Source organism: Magnolia sinica, chromosome 11, assembly GCF_029962835.1.
Source record: "Magnolia sinica isolate HGM2019 chromosome 11, MsV1, whole genome shotgun sequence".
In the NCBI taxonomy this organism is placed as follows: Eukaryota; Viridiplantae; Streptophyta; class Magnoliopsida; order Magnoliales; family Magnoliaceae; genus Magnolia; species Magnolia sinica.
This window is the reverse complement of record NC_080583.1, coordinates 4,121,904-4,146,525: the sequence shown is the minus strand read 5'-3', so window position 1 is coordinate 4,146,525 and position 24,622 is coordinate 4,121,904. Positions and strand designations below refer to the sequence as shown.

Here is a 24,622-nt window from a genome sequence, read left to right as displayed (position 1 = left end):
AAACTTAGACTTGAAACCCCAAACCTGAAAAGGCCTAGCTATATGTCCTAGAGGGGGGGTGAATAGGATAATGCCAAATAAAACTTATAACAGCGAAATTAAAAAGAATATGATAGCCAAAATAAATCACAATGCAAGAAAGTAAAATAACCTCAAAATTCAGATCTTGAGAGGTTGATACAAATGTTGTTCTAAGGACAACCTTACACCAAAAACCAAGGATAACCTTATTTTTAGAAAGATCTCTGTATCAAATCTCAAACCAAAGAGGAATACAGAAATAAATACAAACTGAATTGAAATAAATTGTAATCACAAATGTATTGTTCTAGGGACAGCCATACACCATAAAAATGGCAGGGCAACCTTGCTGGAACAACTTTTAAAGGAAATTGAATATCAAGCTGACAAAGGAATAGTAGAAAATAAATTTTAAACTATTACAAAATTCTCACAATGCTTGAATTAAATGATTACAACATTCACCACCATACATACATCCCACAAAAGAATAATTAAAGATCAGAAGTATAAATCATTCAACCACAACACAAGGGATTATAGTGGTTCGCCTGTGTGTTCACCAACTGTTTCACAACAGCCACACAGAATGCTACTCCACTCCTAATATCCTCACACGAGGGATATTAGCGTTCACTAACAAAATAGGTTTTCCCGAGGTTCACCCAAAACCTTTACAATTGTGTCTTTGTCGTGGGCTTACACAATTAAAAACTCCACTTCGAGTTTTCTGGCTCTCCTCGGATAACCAATACAACAAGATTTTTCTGCAAATCTTGAAAGAAACTAAAGCAGAAAGGAATTTACAATTAAATGTAAAATACTTGATTATCTCCTTCGTTGTAGCGGCCCGGTAAACTAAGTCGAGTAGATGATTGAATGTCCAAGTTCAATGTCCAGTACTCAATTACAATGGTTCTAATTCTAATAGATTTTAAATTAAACCAAATAGGGCTTGCCTTAATTGATTTTGATTCTAAAGAAAGGGAATACCAATTCCTCTTATCAAATTAGATTGGAATAGCAGAAACAAAATCAATTAAATAAAGCTAAGGAAAGAGAATATTAAATAAGCACACTTAGCTTAGATGGAGCACAGAATTATCTCTCAGAAGTTCGACGAAGATTGGCTTGAATGGATTAATTAATTCGATCATTTCTTCTGAGATTCGTGCACTATTTATAGGTGAGCAGATCGCGTCTTTGACTAGTCTAGAGAGCTCTTTGACTAGTCGAAGCAATAACAGATATTTGAAAAATCAGGCGCGATAAGCTTTGACCGTTCTACGAATGGTCGAAGGTCTCCTTCAACTGGTCGAAGAATCTGAAAAACATCGCTGGATTTTGAGTCGAAGATTTTCGACTAGTCGAAGATGCAGTCGACACTGTTCCTTCGACTGGTCGAACAGATTCCTGGACTAGAAGCCTAACAGATTTTATTCGAAATTTGTAACAAACTCACGACTGATCGAGGAATTTCTTACACTGGTCGAAGCAACTCTAGGACTAGTCGAAGAAGGCCTACGACTAGTCAAAGAACAGACCAAACTTATGTAAAATAAACATTCGATTTATGTATCCAAAGTGACCTACTTCTAAGGTCAACCTAAGGTCAGTTAAACCTCAACCATGAAGTAAGGACATTGAAACATTAGGAACTAGTGACCTTGAAGTATGAGCCTTGAAGTCTTGATGTAGTTCAATCTTGAAATCATGATGTAGCTCAATCTTGAAAGTGTCTTGAGTTCTTTACAAACTACCTTGTACTCTTCTTGAAGTCTTACAGCTTGAGTCTTGTCTTGTGAGCAGTTCTTACATTCAAGATTGATCCTTGTACTTGTGAGCTTTGCTTGTTGTGAGCTTAGCTTGTTTATGAATGTTGATCCTTGAGAGAGCTTCACTTATGCAAGTTATATATAACAGTGATTTTGGCACCACAAATTTTACAACAGACAGGGATATCAACTATAGCACTTACAAAACCTAAACCCAGTCCCGACTAGAAGTCGATTTCCTAAACCTAAACCTTAACTTATTCTCAATTCCCTAAACCTTAACCTATAACCTAACTTAAACCTAAACCTATAACCGACACTTATAACATATAAACTAAAACCTAAACTTAAACATAAAACCTAAATGTATTCTCAAATCACTTACACCTAATCCTAATCTCAAGTCCTTAGCCTAAACATAAACTTCAAAACCCAAACCTAAACCCGAACCCGAACCCGATTTCCTAAACCTAAACCATAACCTATTCTCAATTCCCTAAACCTATAACCTATAACCTTAACCTAAACCTAAACCTATAACCTATAACCTATAACATATAACTTAAACTTATAACCTAACCTTAACCTAAACCTAAACCTAAAACCTAAATGTATTCTCAAATCCTTAAACCTAAACCTACACATAATCCTAATCTCAACTCTTTAGCCTAAACATAAACTTTAAAACCCAAACCTAAACCCGAACCCGATTTCTTAAACCTAAACCTTAACCTATTCTCAAATCCCTAAACCTATAACCTATAAACTATAACCTAAACCTAAACCTTAACGAAAACATATAACCTAAACCTAAACCTATAACTTATAACCTATAACCTAACCTTAACCATAACCTAAACCTAAAACCTAAACTTAAACCTAAAACTTAAATGTATTCTCAAATCCCTAAATCTAAACCTACACCTAATCCTAATCTCAACTCCTTAGCCTAAACATAAACTTCAAAACCCAAACCTAAACCCAAACCCAAACTCAATTTCCTAAACCTAAACCTTAACCTATTCTCAATTCCCCAAACCTATAACCTATAAACTAAACGTAAACCTAACTTAAACCTATAACCTTAACCTAAACTTAAACCTAAACCAAAACCTATAACCTTAACGTAAACCAAAACCTATAACCTAAACCTTAACCTATAACCTATAACCCAATAACCTAAACTTATAAAGTTAACTTAAACCTAAAACCAAAACCTAAACCTATAACCTAAACCTATAAACTAAAACCTAAACCTAAAACCTAAATGTATTCTCAAATCCCTAAACCTAAACTTACACCTAATCTTAATCTCAACTCCCTAACCTAAACCTAAACCTAAACTTGAAAACCCAAACCTAAACCCGATCTCGAACCTGAACCCAATTTCCTAAACCTAAACCTAAACCTAAAACCTAAATGTATTCTCAAATCCCCAAACCTAAACCTACACCTAATCCTAATCTCAACTACCTAACCTAAACCTAAACCTAAACTTGAAAACCCAAACCTAAACTCGAACCTGATTTCCTATACCTAGACCTTAAACTATTCTCAATTCCCTAAAGCTATAACTTATAACCTAACTTGAACCTAAACCTATACCCGACACTTATAACCTAAACTTAAACATATAACCTAAACCTAAAACCTAAATGTTTTCTCAAATCCTTAAACCTACACCTACACTTAATCTTAATCTCAACTCCTCAACCTAAACCTAAACTTGAAACCCCAAACCTAAACCTGAACCCGAACCCGATTTCCTAAACCTAAACCTTAACCTATTCTCAATTCCCTAAACCTTAACCTATAACCTAACTTAAACCTAAAACTATAACCTACACTTATAACCTAAACCTAAACCTAAACTTGAAAACCGAAACCTAAACCCGATACCGAATCTGAAACAAAACCTGATTTCTTAAACCTAAACCTTAACCTTAACCTATTCTCAATTCTCTAAAGCTATAACCTATAACCTATAACCTAAACATAAACATAAACCTAAATATAAACCTAAACTTATAACCTAAACCTATAAGTGTAGGTTATAAGTTTAGGTTTAGGTTAAAGTCATTTTTTTTTTCATTTGTCTGGATCACCTCTCATATGTTCTCTCTCTTTTCATTTATTTTTTTTTCATAAGATTGTTTGTGTTTGGATGGATGCAGTTTATGTTTGGATGAATGTTATTTATGTCTGGATGAATTTACGTATTTTGGGTTTAAATGGATGTGAATGTGAATATGATGAAATATATTATATAACAGGTGTATATCATAAAGAATATGATGAATTATATTCTAATAGGTGTATATCAGGAAATTTAAGATGGAATATATTTTTTTGTTTTAAAAGAGACTTTTACCTACGAAATATTTCGTAGGTAAATTTTTGTCGCTAAAAGTCTCATCCACGTTTTTTTAGCTACGAACATTTTCGTAGTTAAAAGTACAATTTTTGAAAATTGTTAACAACCTTTAGCGACGAAAATATTCGTTGCTAAAAGTCTCATACACGTTTTTAGCTACGAAAATTGTCGTAGCTAAAAGTAATCCTTCGAAAGTTTTCATAGCTAGCGGCCTTTAGCGATGAAGATTTTCGTTGCTAAAAGTCTCATCCACGTTTTTTAGCTACGAAAAATTTCATAGCTAAAAGTAATACTTTCCAATTTTTGAAAATTTATTTGTAGCCTTTAGCGACGAATCTTTTCGTTGCTAAAAGTCTCAGCCACAATGTTTAGCTACGAAAATTTTCGTAGCTAAAAGTAATCCTTTCGAATTATTCTAAAGAATTGTTTGCAGCCTTTAGCGATGAAAATTTTCATCGCTAAAAGTCTCACCCATGTTTTTAGCTACAAAAATTTTCATAGCTAAAAGTAACTTTTCTGAAAAGAACATTTAACGATGAAAACTTTCATTGGTAAAGGTGACTTTTAGCTATGAATTTATAATTTCGTCGCTAAAAGTAAGCTTTTTGCGACGAAAATTTATTTCATCGCTAAAAGTGACTTTTAGCGACGAAAAAGTGTTTCGTCGCTAAAAACCCTCTTTCTTGTAGTAAGAGATCTTCATTGTCTTAGGCCATAAGGATGCTAGGAATAGCTTACAAGAAATCACTATGCGGCTAGGTAGCGTCCGCCTGAAAAAGTTGTTCAAAGAAGTGGACCGCAGCTACTTTGATTTGATCCCTGTTAGAGATCGTGTTCTCGCTTTCGTCCTTGATTGATGTGATCGTGGACCACCTTGCTCTCTCACTGGCTGACGCACGAAAATGCTTAGTGTTTCTATCTCCTTCATTCAGCCAAGAATTTCAGGCCTTTTGCTACCAAAAGACCTCTTCCATGAGTTCTAACTGGGCCAACTTTCTCCTGGTTGTCAAACTCTCTTGGTAAATCTCTTCTAACCAAGTATTTTGCATCCTTTTTTCCACCTAGACTAGCTCTTCCTCAGCTTCCTGAACCTGTAGGAAAATATTATCAAACACCTCTTTGTTTCAGACTTTTAAAAGTTGTTTGGCCTTCTTCAATTTAAGTTGAACATTAATCATGGGCAGGTGAGAGCATGTTCCTTCCTATGCTTTCTTGATCAGCATTTGAAATGAGTCATGGACCATCCACATGCACAAAAAACAGAAGGGCCTGATGGCCGGCTAATTCTGCTCGGGGACGGACAGGAAAAGGGGCGCGTGATCGGAATTCACGCGGGCCAAATGCTTGACGCGGAAGGTCGGGAAGGAGGCCACCCACCTTTCATTGATGAGGACTTTGTCCAATCTGGCCCATATACAGTCATTCCCAATCAGATTATTGCTCTATGTAAATTTATTACCCTCGAATCCCGCATCCAGTAGGCCTACATTTTGGACAGCAGCAGCAAATTCATTCATACTAACTCTACCTGTCGTGCTAGCCCCTCTCCTTTCACTGGAGTCAGTGACTGCATTGAAATCACCTCCCACAACCCACGGAATAGACATGCCTCTGCTGCTATTCTTTAGCTCCATTCACAACTGTCTACGAAGAATGTATGAGCACCTAGCATAGACAATGGAGAGCAATACTGGGACCCTGCAATTCCGCAACGAGATGTTTAAGGAAAGCAATTGGCTTGAGCTAAAAGCCACGAACTCATGAATATTGTTATGATAGAAAACCCAAAATTTACCCCTCCACATCGCCGTTGGAGCAAGAGGAATGAAAACCTAGCTTCAGCCCAATGGTTATCCTCCTTTCCTCTCTGGCCATCGGCTCTAGGATCGCAATGAGCAGCGGATTGGATTTCCTGATAAGTTTCTTCAAGGTCCTAATTGTAGGCCTATTACCTACTCCACGAGCATTCCAAATAAGGGTGTTATCCATCCATAATGCACCTTGAATTTACGGCCCTTCTCTTCAAATGACGAAGCCTGCAAAACCATTCTCCTTCCTCAATCAGCCTAGCCACTTTCTTGCTTGATGCGTTTCTTCTCTTCCCTTTCATCCTGTGGACACCTTTGATCCCCTGACCTGGAGTATTCTCCCCTCCAGGCAAGATTTCTCCCTCCTCTGAGAGGATGCTGCTCCATGTTAGATTTCTCCCACATGGAGTATTCTGTTTTGTAGTTCCATGCACATGGACAATATCTGAAATGATTTCTTCCATTCTTCTATAAATAGATCATACAATTTCCATTGTGCTATAGGGTTGGTTCTCAGCAGTGCTTTTGTTTGTTTCATTTGGTTTAGGATGCTAAACTTCTTGCATCTTTTCTTTTTGTTGTTCTATTCTTAAATCAAGTCCATGGGTGTTCACCTTGCTGGAATGCATTTAAATTGTAAATAAGCAATTCATTTATATTGATTAAATGCAATGGTAATTGTATTTAATAGTTGTGGTGCCCCTTGCAAAACTGCAAAATTGCAGATTCGTTTATTGCCTTCTGATTGGTAATAGATTTTGCAATTTCTCATTTGGTAGCACTTATTGTTTGAATATCTTGCTTCAATATCATGATTTCTCTTTCTTTTTTTTTCACTGGCATTGCTGATGAGCCAATATCCTTCAGCTCATCTACAGCCCAAACAAAAGAAAAGAAAAGAAAAGAAAAGAAAAGAAATGCAGCCCAGTGCAGAAATTAACCAGCGAATTGCAAGAATTTCAGCTCATCTCCACCCGTCAAATCTCCAGACGGAGGAAAGTTCCATCTTGAGGCGCACAGCTTGTCGGGCGAAAGGTGGGGCACCCGGATTCAAAGTCGTGATCTTGGGCGCTGCTGGAGGCATAGGGCAGCCTCTAGCGTTGCTGATGAAGATGAATCCACTGGTTTCGGTTCTGCATCTCTATGATGTTGTCAATGCTCCTGGAGTCACGGCAGACGTCAGTCACATGGACACTGGTGCTGTGGTACGTGGGTTTTTGGGACAACCGCAATTGGAGAGTGCACTTACCGGGATGGATCTTGTTATAATTCCAGCCGGTGTTCCAAGAAAGCCGGGAATGACAAGGGACGACTTGTTCAACATCAATGCTGGGATTGTCCGGACCCTTTGTGAAGGGATTGCTAAGTGCTGCCCTAACGCAATTGTGAACTTGATCAGCAATCCAGTGAATTCCACTATTCCAATTGCCGCCGAGGTTCTCAAGAAAGCTGGCACCTATGATCCAAAGCGTCTTTTGGGAGTGACAATGTTGGATGTTGTGAGAGCCATTACTTTCGTGGCGGAGGTCTTGGGAATTGATCCTAGGGAAGTTGACGTTCCAGTTGTCGGTGGTCATGCAGGAGTTGCAATCTTACCCCTTCTATCACAGGTTATGCCACCGTGCTCTTTCAGTGCTCAAGAAATTACTCACTTGACGGATCGCATCCAGAATGGGCGAACTGAAGTTGTTGAGGTAAAAGCTGGGACGGGCTCTGCAACACTGTCAATGGCATATGCTGCTGCTAAATTCGCAGATGCATGCTTGAGGGGCTTACGAGGTGATGCCTTCGTGGCTTCTCAGGTGACGGAACTTCCTTTTTTTGCGTCGAAAGTACAACTAGGCCGTACTGGAGCAGAGGAAATCTTCCCTCTAGGGCCACTGAATGAGTTTGAAAGGTCGGGCTTGGAGAAGGCGAAGAAAGAGCAAGCGGGAAGCATCCAGAAGGGGATCTCTTTTATCAGGAAGTGATCAATCAATATATTAGTTGATATGAGTAGGTAATCTCACCTCCTCTGATATGGCCCTTTTGTATACTTTGCTTTGTAGACATCTATGCTTAATCTTCTTCTTTTTTTTTTTTTTAATAGCCATGTATTCCATCAGCAAAATAGGGCTTTACAGTGAAGAGGCTTCGGGCGGCCCAGGGGCAAAAAGCAGGGCCACCTATCATAAGGGCCGTCTCCGACGACCACCAAAAAAGAAAAAACACAGAAAAACGAAACTTTACATCTTTACATCTTCATGTTGGTATCTCTAACAGCACCTAACCCGACCTTATCTAAGAACAAAAGGCCACGAATGTGGGGAGGGAGGTCCTGATAATGAGAAGTCACAAGAGACGCCTGAATCCCGCTAGCCTCCCTAGCCATACCGTCAACTGGGCCATTTCCTTCCCTGGGAATTGCCGAGAAGACAAATTCAGCTGTCTGTTCGAAACTCTTGATCCTAGCGACCCAGGGCTTCCATTTCCAACGGGTGGCTGAAGTCCCTGATAGTAGCACCGCTGCAACCATGGAATCGGTTTCAACTATAATTTTTGAAAATCCTCTATCCAGACAGAGGACAATACCATCATAGATGGCCCGAAGCTCCGCTTGGTTGTTCGAACCAACCCCATAGGCAGACGAGAAAGCAAAAACAAAGCTGCCATCATCCCTTCTGCAGATTCTGCCACCTCCAGAAAAGCTTAGATTCCCGCACGCTGATCCATCCACATTTACTTTCACCCAACCAGTAGGCGGCTTAGCCCAGTAAACCGTCTGCATGGGAGAAAACTGCTTGGGGTGGGACCGGTTACTGAAACCAGCCACTCCCAGATGCTGGAGGCAGCCTGATGATTCTCGAAAATACGTATAGCCCACCATTTTATCCTCGCAATGGAGTGGTTAGCAGACATGGGGCGATTCTCCTTCCTCGCCTTAATCTTACAAAATCTTCTTTTCTCCATATCTAAATCGAAACCGTTCTCACATTTTCTAGTGCTTCTTTCATATATATATATATATATATATATATATATATATATATATATATATATATACTACTAGAGAATATTGAAGAAGGAACTGGTTGAAAAAAAAAAAACTCTCACCCATGACTACGAAGAAGCAGATGCACGAAAGACCCACTCTTGATAAACGATCAGAACCAGCCCTCATGGTTAATTGTCCTTTATCACCAAGGAGTGAAATGGCCTAATTTTTTAGGCAAAAAAATCTAACTTTGCTTCTAACCAGATGGAAAGATGACACGTCCCAAATTTGCACTTGTTCCTGCAGGATTTGATAATTCCATACACTACATCGAGACAATGCAGCAAACTTCTGGTTTTAGTAACTGCATATAGACCCTACAAAATTGCAACATGGGAGTGTGGGGCATTTTCACCATCTTACAAAATCTAATAGTAGCATATAGATTTAAATACAAACTGCTTCCATGCAAAAGAGACCCATACATCAAAACTGAAGTAATAGGAGAAAGGAAGCAATAAGAGAAGATTGTGCCAGGCTTACTTAGAAGAGCATGATAAAAAATCAGAAAAAGAAGATAGCAACATAGACACACTTAGGCCCAACCACTATAAGTGAATTGAAGAGTTTACATCTAAACTATTCAACTTCATCATTTCTTAAATCTTATCTGCGGGAATATATGAATAACACCCTTGCTTCAGTTGAAAAGCTTCATGGAACTTCTGTCCACCCAGTTGAAAAGCTTCATGGAACTTCTGTCCACCATCTTGTAACTATGGAGGTGACATGTCTACAGAAAGAAGAAGAAGAAGAAGAAGAAGAAGGTCAGCTACATGAATGATACGTAACAACATTTTGAAATAGACCAAACAGAAATTAATGCTGCACAGCTGCAGGTGATGATTCTACAGAAAACCCAATATAAAAAAAGAGGTGAAAGCAAACTCATGGATGATCTTTAATCAAAGGAAACTATAGACATCAGACAATGTTACCCACCACAAATTAGGAATCTGAAACAAATTACTAATGACTTAATCTGCTTTTTCATCATTCTTTTTTGCAATTACATTGGAGTTTCCAATAGAGACTGAATCACAGATCTAACATGCGTGTTCCTATTCCTATTCCATTCTTCTCAATTCCGGGTTCAATCGTGTGCTCCATGTTGTGTCAATAGTGGATTGACAGTGTAGCTATTGGATTAACTGTAGAATTGAGTATTAAATATACATCCTTTTAGGGTATTTGAAGTTCGAACAGTCCCAGTGGACCGGGAGACAAAATTTGACTAGGCCAAGCTAATTGGCATGCATGCATGCATCATGCATGTTAAGGCATATAAATTATCTAAGAAACAAGTTGGATGAAAATCAGGTTAGTCAATCATACATGAACAAAATGGACAGTTAGCGTTAAACATATATGTATGGAACATTTGATGAGCAGATGGCCTGAATTTGTGCAAGGGAAGCTACATGGTGGCCCCCACCTGTGAAATTTACATGGAAATAGAGTCCTTAAGGACAAATATAACACTTACCAGAATGCATGTGATCAATTGAAATTTTCACTTGTAAAGTGTGCAGAGGTTTGTTATGGTGGCCTACTTGTCAATGCATGCGAAACAAAACCTGAGATTCACATACTGGATTGATGTTGCATGCAGAATATGGAAGATGTATTAATGAAGATAAAAGACAGAGGAATCTTTGACCAACATCTGCTCAAAAGAAAAATTAGTCTCTCATCTTACAGTATTCACTCAATAGTGTATGCCAGAAAAATATAGATGTGAATACTCACCTGACTAATGAGGTCCTTCGCGGAGGAAGAAACAACTGGTTTTGGGTGAAACTACAGATCGACCTTTATGACCCTGGTAGTTTATAAGGGAGCATGTCAGATTATCAATCTTCTGACAATCATTGAGAAACAATGAAAAACTGGATATGTAAATGTTAGCGATTCGTATTCCAAATTTTTTTTTTTATCAGAGTTTACCAAAAATAAATAAATGGCAAAGGAGGAAAGAAAGGAAAACTTATTAACCGGAGTTTTTTCATCAATCCACACAATTTTCATGTATTTTCTAGGAATATATTTTTCATATATTTCTAAAATATTTACAGTTTAGTCTGTCCACTTTATTTTTAACTGGTTATCACTATTCAGTACAGTAACGCATCCAAATGCAACAGCTTAAAGCAATCCGGTTCATTTACTGAAAACCACGCATCATTACTTTTCACAATTTTTTTCTCCGGATCCATTTCATTTAATTCAAAGAATCCAACCAAACTAAGGAAAAAACAGAAATCCAAAAAGCACCTATATGCATCTGAGTGTTCCTTTGCTTCGAATGGTGGCACCCCATACAGAAATTCATAGCACAAGACTCCCAAGCTCCAAATGTCTACTCCAGAGTCATGCTCTACACTTTCCACTGTAACAAAGGCCACATATAACAGAGTTCAGGTCTAAATGGATAATCAATCCATCGGAATTATATTCAATTTTAAGGACCTACAGACAGGGACGGCTTTGAATTTACCCATCTCGAGTGGAAGATAATCTAGAGTACCACACATCGTCCGCCTGCGGTTGAATGTGTGCACAGACCACCCAAAATCTGCAATTTTCAGTTCACCCTATCGAGAAAATGCAACTAAATTATAACTTGAATTTCATTTAATTAATGAAAGAGAGGATGCAACAGCCTAAGTAAGTTACCTGTACTCCGATTAGAAGATTCTCTGGTTTGATGTCTCTATGGACGACATGTTTCCCATGGCAATATATTAATGCCCGTGCCAACGAATCAATGTACTGTTGCATATAACATAAACCTATATTATTTGGTATTTGGGTACAAATGGGGAAAACCAGGAAATGTCATATCAGCATTTCCCCCTTGATTATATCAACAATTTCAAGGGAAAACGTGGAATCAAATGTTCGGAAGGCATAATAATGCTCAAACATTTTTATCAAACTGCTCAAGATATTTTTTGTGGTATTAGGTGATTAGTGCTCAAATAGTTTTGATTAAAAACAAAAAAAACCCAGATGCAGACCAGTGTAAGTCTGTAGTATTGCAGGAATACCGTACATATAGACAACTGATTAGTTCCCTTCATAAAATATGAAGGCGAGAAAAGAGAGAATATCAACGCCCGTTTAACTCATAAAGAGAAGAATACTCACAGTAGCAACACGTTTTTCACTGAAATATTTGCATTTCTACAGTTCCTTGTATAGTTCACCATTCGCCGTTTATTCTAATATCAAATAAACTTGAGTCTGCAATAAAGACAAACAAAAGGACATTTGTATCAATAAACTACAATTTTCTCCTAGCGCTGTGACTCGACTGCTGGAAATATATATATGAAGAGGTGATGGAAGAAATATCTCCACCTGATCGTAGAAGTACCCATAAAGACGTAATATGTTTGGATGGCGAAGGTGACTCTGTATTTCGACTTCCCTGCGTAGCTGATGCTCGACCTGAGACTGCTTCAGCTGGCTCTTAAAGAGAACCTTGAGTGCCACAATATGATTGCTCTGTTTCAGGGGGAAAAAAACTCGTACTTAGTCTACCCGAAATTTTGTAGGAAAATAATCTCACTTTCTTCAATAGGTATAACAAAACATCAATAATACAAACAAACTAACATTGATAAAGTAAACCCTGTATCCAAATCTTGTTTGCAGGATGTGATAACACTCACAAGAAAAAGAATAAAAAAAAGAACATTTATATGATTGTATGTTTCATAATCCAATGGGGTATGAGAACTTCACAGGTTTAGATTCTGAATCTAATTTTATACATGGCAATGACCTTTCGTTATGGCATAAACCCTGTATCATTTATTCATGGCTATGATTTCAAACTCAGTTATTAATTTCACTATCTTGTAATGCCTTAAAAAAAAAAATAATAATAAATAAATAAATAAATAAATAAAAACCATGAGAACCCCTTTTGAAAACGATCTAAAAAGATTCTAAAATAGCAGGTAATGACATATAAGCAAAACCATATCATCAGGTCATTAGAAACCGACTTAACTCGAAATTTACAACATATAGGTGTCATTCCTCAATGAATCATCAGATCTAAAGAGAAAATACAATGAGAAAGAAGAATTTCAAAGAAAAAATCCCTCGGAAACAGCAAGAAACCAATGGTGAACATCAAACCTTCTCCTCTCTTACCAGGTAAACATGACCAAACTTACCTCTTCCAAGAGGCTTTCCAATGTCAAAATCATTGAGAGTCCACCTCCTCTTCTCCACTGTTGAAACCTTGGACGACGACTGTAGGAGGGGAAAAAACCCAAATCAGGTAAAAAGAAACACTCAAAACTATGTTAGGTTGAGTCTAACCTGCTCTTAAATGGGTTTACAATTGATGGGCCAAGTGGGTTTTGGCATACCACTAATGAGTCAGTTAGTGAGGTCTCCTCTACTCACTTGGTTATACACACGATTGGGCGGCAGCCGGTGTCAGATGTTTACGAGACCATGGTGATATCCAAATGAGAATTGTATTGAGATATGGAGTATACATTAGGATTGACACAATGCATCGCATACGGCATTTAGGCATTGCATCATATTTGACATTCATGTACTCGAGATTGTGGACGTGTAAATACAATCTAAGTGACATATAACATGGACCATAATCCCTAATAGGTATGAGACTATTTGGGATCAGGATTTTATCATCTTGGAATTACTTCACATGTTAGGTATGGGACTAACATGTGTTATAACCCTAGGTATGAAATCCCTACCGGTGCATGAACATACCATGTCTTGATCATTCAGTATGCACTCTTGTATCTTGTATCATGGCTATTATGATAATATGCCTCACTCACATTATTTTATAGCATATATTGTATAGACTTGGTAGGGCTAGTTGTATGATTTACATCCATCATTTCTGCTTACTCTGATATTGATATATTGATGCAATATATCTGTCACACACATTACACACATAGACACGCACTCTACTAAGCTTCATAAAAAACTTAACACGTGGTTTAACATGCATGTTACTATAATAGGTAGTTATTGGCAATGTTGGAGCACGCTTATTATTTATGTTTTGAGATATTCTATATCAACAATGTACCTTGAGCTATTGATAAATAAATATGTATGTTGTTCATGGAGTCCTTGAATTATACTTAGATTCATAAGTTTCCCCTAAATCCTCCTTGTGGGATTTCACTTTCAAATCTTGGCATAAGTTAGCCAAAATTAGGTTACAATGGAGGCTGCTAGCACTGAATTCGGTTTACGATGAATGGGAGTCAAAAACTGGATTTGGGACGTGTTAGACAAGAGTCTGAATTCTAAAAGTTTGTTGGATATTTTTCGAAAGCCTTGATTGATGCACTCAATCGATCGATCGATGACCTACGTAACTTGCGAAAGTGCATAAATCTTTGTGGCGGTTCAGAATTTTCCTTTTTAAGGAGGCTTTTTTAAGTTGTTTTAAACATGAGTAAGGGTCTAAAGGAGAGTCCAAGTGAAGGGGAAGCTCTTCCGATGTGTTCTGCCTTCTTAATCATTCTTTCCTGGTTTATTTTCTCTTTTGTTTTATTTAAAATATTAGCCATGCTAGGCTAATTTCTTAGCTAAGGCTAAGGCTAAGGGATGAACGTCTTAATAGATTTTAATATTTATTTCCAGTTACTAGATTTTGAAGTTGAATTGTGATTGTTTCTGATTAAATTCCTACATTGGAGAATGAATTAATATGTAAAATTGATTGATATATTGTTAACTCTGTGAATAATAAATGCTTTTGATTCCCTATGATTAGTTGCTTAAACCTTCATGAGAGATAAATCTATCTCTATTTTTATCTTGTTGGATGGTTGTTAATTGGTTTTACTAAATTATCTTCTGATTAGAACGGATTAAAATCCGATTCTAATTGAGTTATCAACTTGAGGAGATGAATTGAATTTCAAAATTTGTTAAGTAGGAATTCATGAATCCTTAGTGCTTTTATTTATTATGAATATCTTTATTTCTCGCTAGATTAAAATCCAGACCAACCCGTTTAGTGCTTAGTGTGTTCTCACCAAATCCATGTGGATCGACCTCTGTCTCACCAATTTTTTATTATTTTCGTAGTCCTGCACTTATGATTATCATAACATCTAACATCATCTTTATAAAAGATAGCTAATTCATGATACTTTGAATTTCATTCAAATGCTCCACAATTGATCTTCCTTATTTATACTTTACATTTACAAGCTTTCTAATTAAGAAATCCTTGTTGTTGGCAGTTTTTCTTTTATACTACCCTTCTAGTTTCTTTCACGACGATTGTGCCGAAATTTCTATAAACACATGATGAAAAACACTATCATCCAACCATTGTTAAATAAACCTAATATCTTTCCAGTCCAATTTCTCCCACTCATTATTGGTTATATCTTTCACTTTTATCCTAACACCTCCAACAAGTGTATACAAGTTCTTGTAATATAATAAAGTTTTCATTCATACTAACCATTCGACTTGTGCTTGCCTTCTTAGTTCACATACGAAATAATTACAACCAAAGCTCTGATATCACTTGTTGGAAAACCACACACATTTCCCTACCATGTGCAAATCAATCATGAGATTAATAATATAAATTATTATAGGGATGATAATCACTTCCCACACAAGCAAATAAATCATCAAACATCTAAAGTGCAAGAGACAAAAATTTCTTACGTGGAAAATCCTCTTATATGAAGGAAAAACCAAATGACTTAGGGCCTATTTGTTAACGCTGAATTTTTAAAATTAACATGGAATTTGGAAAATATTCCATGTTTAGTGGTGTTTGTTAATTAACTCATGAGAAGGAAAGCACTCCATGATTTAATGTTGAAATTTCCCCGTGATGGGAGTCCTTTATGTTAAAATTTTTCCGTGATGGGACTCTAGCTTAACGGGGAATGAAGAATGGGCTCTGTGATTATTATTTTTTTAATCCAAAATTATCCTTTGCGAGAGACATTTTCTCCCTTGCGATTGTACACATCCCAACTTTTAACATGGGGCACTTCTCTGAGCCCACCATGATGTATGTGTTTCATCCATTCCATTCATCCATTTTTAAAGATCATTTTAGGGCTTGATACCAAAAATGAGAAGAATATAAATGTCAGGTGGACCACACCATGGGAAAACAAAAGTGATTGGATTTCCACCATTAAAATTCTCCTAAGGCCCAATGTACTGTTTATTTGACGTCCAATCTGTTGATTAGGTCATATAAACCCAGATGAATGAAAAAAACAAAGATCATCTTGATAAAAAACTTTTATGGCCCCCAAAGTTTTTAATGGTTGACATTCATTCAACACTATTTTCCTGTAATGTGGTCCACTTGAGATTGGGATATACCTCATTTTTTGTCTCATACCATAAAATGATTTAGAAACATAGATGGATGGCATAGATGAAACACATACATCATGGTGGGGCCCAATAGCACCGACCATCAGCCATTGGCTGGTGGGAGGGGAGTAGTCAATCTGTTTCAGCGAACATGGATGGGATACTAGGACGTGGATTTCCTACAAAAGGCTTTCGTAAGAAGTTCCTGTGCTAGGAGCCCATGTGGGGCCCAATGTGATGTTTGTGAGAAATCCTCCCCTTCCATCCGTTTTTTGAGTTCATTTCAGAACAAGATGCAAAAAATGAACCGTATCCAAAGCTCAAGTGGGCCATACTAAAGGAAAATGTGGTTAGGGAAATTCCTACCGTTAAAATCTACCTGGGTTCGACAGTGATGTTTACAAGCCATCCATACCGTTAATAACTTCATTCTTACTGGGATGAACTGAAATCACAAATATTAGCAAGATTCAAAACTTTTGTGGCCCATGAATATTTCAACTGTGGACGTTCAATTATCATGTTTTCGGCCCACTTGAGCTCTGGAAACGGTTCGTTTTTGGCTTCATGTCCTGAATTGAACTCAAAAATTAGATGGATAGGTAGGATTTCTCACAAACATCACAGTGGGCCCCACCTAGGTTCCCAGCGCAGGAGCTTCCTATGAAAGTCTTTCGCAGGAAATCCGCGTCTGGGATACTAACAGGTTGAGTAGCGAGACTCAAGTGATGTCACCAAGTTATGTGGGCTCCATCATGATGTATGTTTTGTATCCACGTTGTCCATCCATTTGGAAATATAATTTTAGGTAAAGATCCAAAGAATGAGTCAAATCCAAAGCTCAAGTGGACCTCACCACAAAAAACAGTGGGGAGAGTGACACCCACCATTAAAAACTTAAATGGGCAATGAAAGTTTTTGATCAAGTCGATACTCGTTTTTTTTCTTTTTTTCTTTTTTCATGTCTATGTTAACTTGTGAACAGGTTGGATTTCAAATAAAAATGACGGTGATCCTTAGGAAGGTTTCAACGGTAGGCATCAATCTCCCCACTGTTTTTTGTGATGGCGTCAACTACATATTTAAATCTGCCTCGGTCTTTAACTCATGCTCTAAAATTAAATCTCCAAATAGATGGACAGTGTAGATAAAGCACATACATCATCATAGTGGGGCCCACATACATCATAGTGGGCCCATAGAACTTGGTGACGTCACTTTGGTAGCAAAACTCACTATTCAACCTGTCAGTAGCTAATCCGCATCCAAGTAGGATTCAGATTGGCTGATGTACCTCACACCATCTATATAGGTGCTGTATTGACATCAGCAAGTTCTTTGGGTCCCATCATGAGGCATGTGTTATATCCAAACCATCCATCCATTTGGCGAGCTCGTAGTAAGGCTTGAGACGAAAAATAAGACATATCAAACTATCAAGTGGACCACACTGCAAAAAGCAGCGAGGGATTGAACGTCTACCATCGAAACCCATTTTGGGGTCATAGAAGTTTTGGATCAATATGAATCTTTTTTTTCCTCTTCATAGAAGTATTTGTTACCTTATGAGCATCTTGGATGGAAAATAAACGTTATGGTGGGCCCTAAGAATTTTTTAACGGTGAAGATCATTATCTCTTCCGCTATTTGTGGTGTGGTCCATCTAATCTTTAGATATGATTCATTTTTTGGATAATGCTCTAAAATGATCTCTAAAAATAGATGAATGTGTAGATATAATAAATACATCACTGTGGGGCCTGTGTAACTTTGATTTTCTGCAAAAGCCTTTCACAGGAACTTCCTGCACGATGATGTTGGGTGTGGTCCACCACGATGTTTTTGAGAAATCCACCCCGTCCATCCATTTTGCGAGGTCATTTAAGGACATGTGACTAAAATTGAAGTTTATAAAATACTCAAGTGTGCCATATAAGAGGGAACAGTGGGCATTCAGTGAGCACCGTTGAAGCATTTTTATAGCCATAAAAGTGTTGTATCAAGCTATATTTTAGGTGTTTTCACTTCATCCAATTGGGAATGACGTTATAAACGGTTTAAATAACATATAAACATCAAGGTGAGCCTTATTTGAAGGTTTTGTGGCTACTAGTACTCAACCCTTTTTTTTTTTCTTTTTTCTTTTTTAAGCAAGAACTGCATTTATCGAAATTCAAGAAAAGGAGCTTTATAGGCGATCGGGCAGGCTCCAATAAAAAGCCATGGAGCCCATCTATCATATACCAGACTACACACTGGACAAACAACTAACAGAGACAAGACGCGCCTAAGGGGCAAGCAACCGCCAAGGACCACAAAAAAAAGGACAACCTCAAACTCTGAGATTCCCCAAACCTGCCTTGTCAAGGACTAGAGAGCCTCTGATGCGCCTAGGTAGGTCCGACGAAAAAAGAAAAAATGAGTTAGAGCAGCCTTCACTAGCCGCTCTCGCTAGCGCATTTGTGACAGCGTTACCCGCGCGAAATATGTGGTTAAAGGTGATGTTAAGTGCACGACTGAACTGGTGGATAGCCTCCATCTTATACTAGATATTCCAAGGGTAATGCCTAGAAGGGACGACAGTGGCGTCCACTACGGTCTGCGAATTGGATTCAACTTCAATGTTGGAGAAGCCCAATTTACTACAAAGGATGATGCCATCAAGTGTTGCTTGAGCCTCCGCAATCGTGTTCGTGGCATTACCATAATACCGATGAAACGTAAAAATGAACCAGCCCTAAGAGTCCCTGCAAACCCCCCACCCCCCGCCTCGGATTTCCTCGAGATGAGCCGTTAACATTCAATTTAACCCACCTCGGGAGAGGTCTTTTCCAAATTACTAGCTGAGGCCGGGCATTAGACATGGCTGAACCAGGGCCTAGGTGAAGGGTGTCAAAAGAAGAGAATCCAGGCGAGAGTGGTGGCGGGGGTGTCTGCAGGGGACAATCTTCCTACTAAGAGGAATTGAGGGCATTATATATATGAATAATGGTATTTTAGTTTTCTATTAAGTATTTTAGTTTATTTGAATTAAATATAATGATTTTATTTTCATTTAATAAAAAATAATTTCTTTATAATGTAAAATATTTCCAAACAGGAGATAGGGACAAATGTGTCAAATTAACATATTTTAGACATTTAAGATGTTTGTTAACAAATAAGTTGTTTCAAATTCAGTACTTAATTTTCAGACGTCAGCCGTAATTATCAAACAAGTTTTTTGACTTTAGATTTGAGATTCAAATTTCAGATTTGGTCTTTAGACTTCAGATTTAATAAACAGGGCCTTTTAAAAAAAAAAAAAAAAAGTGGAAGCTCGCCACCTAATTTTATTAAAAGAAGCAAGATATAGATAGAACAGCTCTTCGGGTACGGTCCCACAAAAAGATAAGGAGCCCCACCTATCATATATGGGCACACCTACATGATTATAGACAACGAACTATGGCCAACACACGGAGGGCCAGGCAGCAAAAGGAAGATCGACCCCACCAGCCAATCAGAAAGGAAGAGAGCCAGCACCAAAATCAGGCTCTCAAATAGCCCAGCCCTGCTTTATCGAGAACCAAGAGACCTCTAATGGTCCTAGGTAGGTCCGAGCGGGACCGAAAGAAAGAATTGGCACATCCATCACTAGCCATCCTGGCACGTGCGTCTGCCACTGAATTACCCTCTCGGTAGATATGCCTAAAACAAAGGTTGAGCTTGGGGCTGAAGTAATGAATGGCTCCCAACCTATACCAGATGTTCCAAGGGCAGTGGGCTGAAGGGTCCGTAGCGACCTCCACCACCAGATTGGAGTCGGATTCAACGACAATATTAGAGAGCCCCAATTTGCTACAAAGAGTAATTCCATCCAACAAAGCCTGGGCCTCAGTGATCGTATTGGAAGCAAGGCCATAATTCCTGTGAAAGGCAAAAATTACCCAACCGTGGGAGTCCCTGGTAACACCTCCTCCGCCACTCTCACCTGGGTTCCTGCGGGAAGAACCATCAACGTTCAGCTTTACCTAGCCAAGGGGAGGTCTTGACCATTTAACAATCGTAGGGAAAAGAGCGGGTGTCACTCTGCCACTGTCCAGATGGAGAGCATGAATGGTTGCCGACTCCCTAAGAGATTGATGATCATTGTGAGGCAAGGGGTTACCAATATCCTGCATCCATTGAGAGACCCGAGCAATTACCTTGAGGGCCGACATCTTTACCCCTTCAAAGCGCGATTCGTTGCGGCTCAGCCATAATTCCCAAGAGATTAACGCAGGAGCCATGCTAAGCAATCGCTTGATGCGAGAGGAATGTGATGCTTTTGAGGACCATAATTCAATTTTCTGCTGAATGGACTGATTAGGAATGTGAGGAACATCAAATATTCTATGGAAATGCATCCAAACTGTTCTTGCTACTGACCGAAAACAGAGGAGTTGGTTTAAGTTCTCCACACCGTGAGCCCGGGGGATGGAGATACTGTTATTATTCCTAGGTGGATTACGATTGGAGAAAGCCTCTCTCTGACCATGGTGGGGAGGATGAGAATCATTAGCAATGGGAAGAGAGAGCGGTCCGTGAAGAAGAGAGTCATTGGAGTCCACAACAGGGCCCTTGACCTGAGAGTGGTCATGGGTAGATCGGGACTGGAGATTTTGGGCCCGTGTCGATCTGTCTGAGTGTTCCTCTTCCGAAGGGCTGGATGGGGCTGATCGCTGTTGCACAGAGTCGTGGGTGGGCTGACGGAGATGGCCCTGATCAGTGCCACGAGGAGGGTAGAGATCTGGAACAGGGCCATCCTCCCCACCACAGCATTCACACCGAGACGCCATAGACACGCCAGATTTTATGACAGCAGCATCCATTGGAACGGCGTTGTGCATTATTTTCTAGAGGAATATACCAATTTTTGGCGGGAGAGCGTCATTCCAGGCCCACCGCGCCCAGTTCACCTTTGGCCGATGATTCCGGATACCATTCCAAGCCGGCTTTTGCGAGAAAATCCCAGATGATGTCAGATCCCATGCCAACGTGTCCCCCCTGCTAGAAAACGGGACCGAGCAGTCCTTCAATTGTTGGACAATGGACAATGGGAGAACGTCTTGTAAATCTTGCCAAGGGAATGTACCTGGAGCACCAAAAAAATCTCTGACAGTTGCATCCCTTAGATGAGTCGGAATGGGTCCTGACACAAGCGAAGCAAGAAAACCTTCCCCTGACCAGTTTTAAGTCTAGAAATTGACTTTTCCTTCACCTAGAAGCCATTTGGAATGAGGAGTAGCAAACGGGAGGGCTTTGGATATGTCCCTCCAGATAGTGGAGTTTACAGCTGAGTTGGAGCCCCTGGAGTGAATGTATTTGTTAATGTACTTGGTGTACATAAATCTCGCCTATAGGGATTTGCCTTCATGGAGGTTTCTTCCCATTTTAATCCTGCAGGCTGTCATCATATCTGTCAATCTTCTGATACCAAGACCACCCTTCGACATAGGGAAATAGATATTCAACCACTTCAGCCAGTGCTTCTTCTTTTTTCCCTCCGTAGTCCCCGGAAAAAATTAACCAGGCCAGATTCAAGCATCCTGCATGTTGCTTTGGGAATATTAACTGTCGACAGGACATGGATTGGGATGCTTGATAGAACATGTTTGATGAGAGTCAGTCTGTCAGCTGGGTTGAGGATTTTAACTTTCCACCCTTCCATCTTGCTTAGAATTTTGTGGATAAGCGGCATCATGAGAGGCGCCTGGATTTTCCCTTTGGTTAGAGGAATACCCAGGTAAGTGCAAGGGAGGTAGGCTTGCATGTACCCTGTCATACGCACAATTCGATGGGCTTTGGGTGGCAAAGCCTTCCTGGAAAGGATGAATGCAGATTTGGAAGCATTCACCTTTTGGTTGGACAGATCTTCATATTCGCCTATGAATTTAAGCATGGAGCACACTGTTGTCAACCTGGCATTCAAGAAGAGAATCGTCATCTGCAAAAAATAAATGCGTTAGCATAGGGCTTTGTTGATGAAGTTTGAACGGCTGGCAAGCTCCAGATAGGAATAGGTTGCGAATTCCCCGACTAAGCACTTCCGCTGTCAGAATAAACAAGGAGGGGGAGAGTGGGTCCCCTTGTCTTAAACCTCTGGATGAAGGGAAGAAACCAAAGTGCCTGCCATTAATAAGAATCGAGAACCAGTTACCCATCCAACACTGCTAAACTTGAAGAATCCAACGGTAATCAAATCCGAATCTGCTAAGCACCTGGGCGAGGAACTCCCAATCAACCCGATCATAAGCATTCTCCATGTCTAGCTTGAGGATCATGTTCCCTCCAAATACTTTGCGGTCCAAATCGTTGGCCACTTCCCTCACAATCGAGATCTTCTTCGCAATGTATCTCCCCTTCACAAATGCCCCCTGTTCTTCAGATATGATTGACGACAGGATGGAAGCCAATCTAGTAGCAGTAATCTTTGAAAAGTTCTTCATAATGCCATTGCTTAGACTAATGGGACGGAAGTCAGCAATAGTTTCTGAATTAGGCTTCTTAGGAATTAAGCAAATGTGGGTGCATTGAAAGGCTCTGGGCAAGGGTACACCTGAGAAGAAATCCTTCGCTGCCTCATAGATAACACTACCAATGATATCCCAACAGGATGAGAAAAAAGTTCCTCCAAAATCGTCGGGTCCTGGAGCGCTATCAATCGGAATGGATAATGCCGCGGCTTTCACTTCGTCAATTATTAAAGGTGTCATTAGGTCCGTATTCATGTGCTCAGTGACTATAGCTGGGATGGATGATAACAGGGCCTCATTATCCGTCCTGCTTTGAGCTGAAAACAGATCCTTGAAATAGGCCTCTGCCTCCCTTCCAATGTTGACTCGATTATCTAAGATCTCTCCCGAGGGGGTTTTGATCCTATCAATCACCAGCTTTCTGCATTTGACCCTCACTGAATCATAGAAAAACTTGGTATTCCTATCACCTTCATGAAGCCAACTTATCCTTGACTTCTGCTTCCAAAATAATTCTTCCTGAAGTTGTGCTAGCTTGAGACTCTCCTGGGCTGATTTCAGGCGCACTAAATCAGTTTCTGAGTTGGAGGAGAGGAGGGAGTTTTCAGCTCTAGCTAGCTCGTCCTCTGCCTTCTGAACATTACTGTGCACATCTCCAAAAATAGCTCTATTCCAGTCTTTTAGTTTCCTCTTTAGAAGCTTCATCTTAATGAAGACTTTGAACATTGGGGCAGCTACCATCTCTATTTCCCAGGCTTCTCTAACAACCCTTATGAAGACTTGATGGGTGGTCAACATTCTTTGAAATTGGAAAGGCCGAGGAAAATTGGCTAATTCATCATTGAAGGTCATGGTGATTGGGGAGTGATCCGAGTAGGCCCTTGTTATGTGATCCACTCCGAACTTAGGAAACAATCTCAGCCAGCTTGCATTAACAAGCATTCTGTCAAGCCTGGCCCATTGTCGCCCCCTCCCCGACCTGTTGTTACACCAAGTGAAGATGGAACCAGAATATCCTGCATCAATGAAGCAAGCGTCATGGATGGTGTCGATGAATTCAGCCATGGATGATGAGAAGGAAGGAGCTCCCCCCATCCTTTCATCGATGCTCATTATGGAGTTAAAATCCCCACACACCAACCAAGGCCCTTGAGGAAGAGCCGAGATCATCCTTATTTCGTCCCAAAGCTCCCTTCGGCGGTCCTTGTTGCAGCTTGCGTACACCACAGTTATCAATATAGAAAGGGATGTACCGTCAGAGAACATACATGTAACACACTACTGGGACACTGAGATAGTTTGGATTTGGATACCTTGTTTAGCTAAGATCCAGATTCGCCCCTCCGACGCTTCCTCCATCACAAGTCCATTTATTAAAGATAATGAAAGAATTATTAAGAGAACAACCTTTCTTGGACACACCCGAATGCATCATCCAAATGTGAATCTTGAGCAATAATAAAAGAAAGAAATTTCCTTACTAACTTGGGATTGTACAAAATCTCAAAACAACCCCTTTGAGAAGACGATAGACAAAATTGGCAATGTGAATGAAACCTCACAAACTCCAAGATAAAAACTCATCTTTTAATCAACCAGAAGCTTCTGGAAAATAGTCACCTTACTCCTCTTCCCCTATCAACCCTTCTTCTTTTCCTCTTTATTCGGGAAAGAAAGCATTTAATGTATATGGTTATAATTATATTTTATTTTCTATTTTTTTTTAGTAAGAG

At 39.3% G+C, this 24,622-nt stretch overlaps 3 protein-coding genes and 1 pseudogene across 3 annotated transcripts; 1 reads left to right on the top strand and 3 right to left on the bottom strand.

Annotated features, from left to right (window-relative positions):
• Positions 1 to 6,833: 6,833 nt before the first annotated feature.
• LOC131218597 (malate dehydrogenase, glyoxysomal-like) lies at positions 6,834 to 8,044 on the top strand. Its single transcript, XM_058213233.1, has one exon. The coding sequence runs from the start codon at positions 6,896 to 6,898 to the stop codon at positions 7,946 to 7,948; it is 1,053 nt and encodes a 350-aa protein (XP_058069216.1). The 5' UTR covers positions 6,834 to 6,895; the 3' UTR covers positions 7,949 to 8,044.
• A 167-nt stretch (positions 8,045 to 8,211) lies between these two features.
• Positions 8,212 to 8,844, bottom strand: LOC131219096 (uncharacterized). The gene has a single exon (XM_058214097.1). It carries the CDS (start codon positions 8,842 to 8,844, stop codon positions 8,212 to 8,214), a length of 633 nt encoding a protein of 210 aa, XP_058070080.1.
• A 2,282-nt stretch (positions 8,845 to 11,126) lies between these two features.
• On the bottom strand, positions 11,127 to 13,340 carry LOC131219094 (serine/threonine-protein kinase Aurora-1-like; annotated as a pseudogene).
• An 8,552-nt stretch (positions 13,341 to 21,892) lies between these two features.
• Positions 21,893 to 23,984, bottom strand: LOC131219091 (uncharacterized). Its single transcript, XM_058214092.1, has 3 exons — positions 22,635 to 23,984; positions 22,480 to 22,542; positions 21,893 to 22,360 (listed from the first exon to the last, which is right to left on the bottom strand). The coding sequence occupies exons 1-3, from the start codon at positions 23,982 to 23,984 to the stop codon at positions 21,893 to 21,895; spliced, it is 1,881 nt and encodes a 626-aa protein (XP_058070075.1).
• Positions 23,985 to 24,622: the final 638 nt, after the last annotated feature.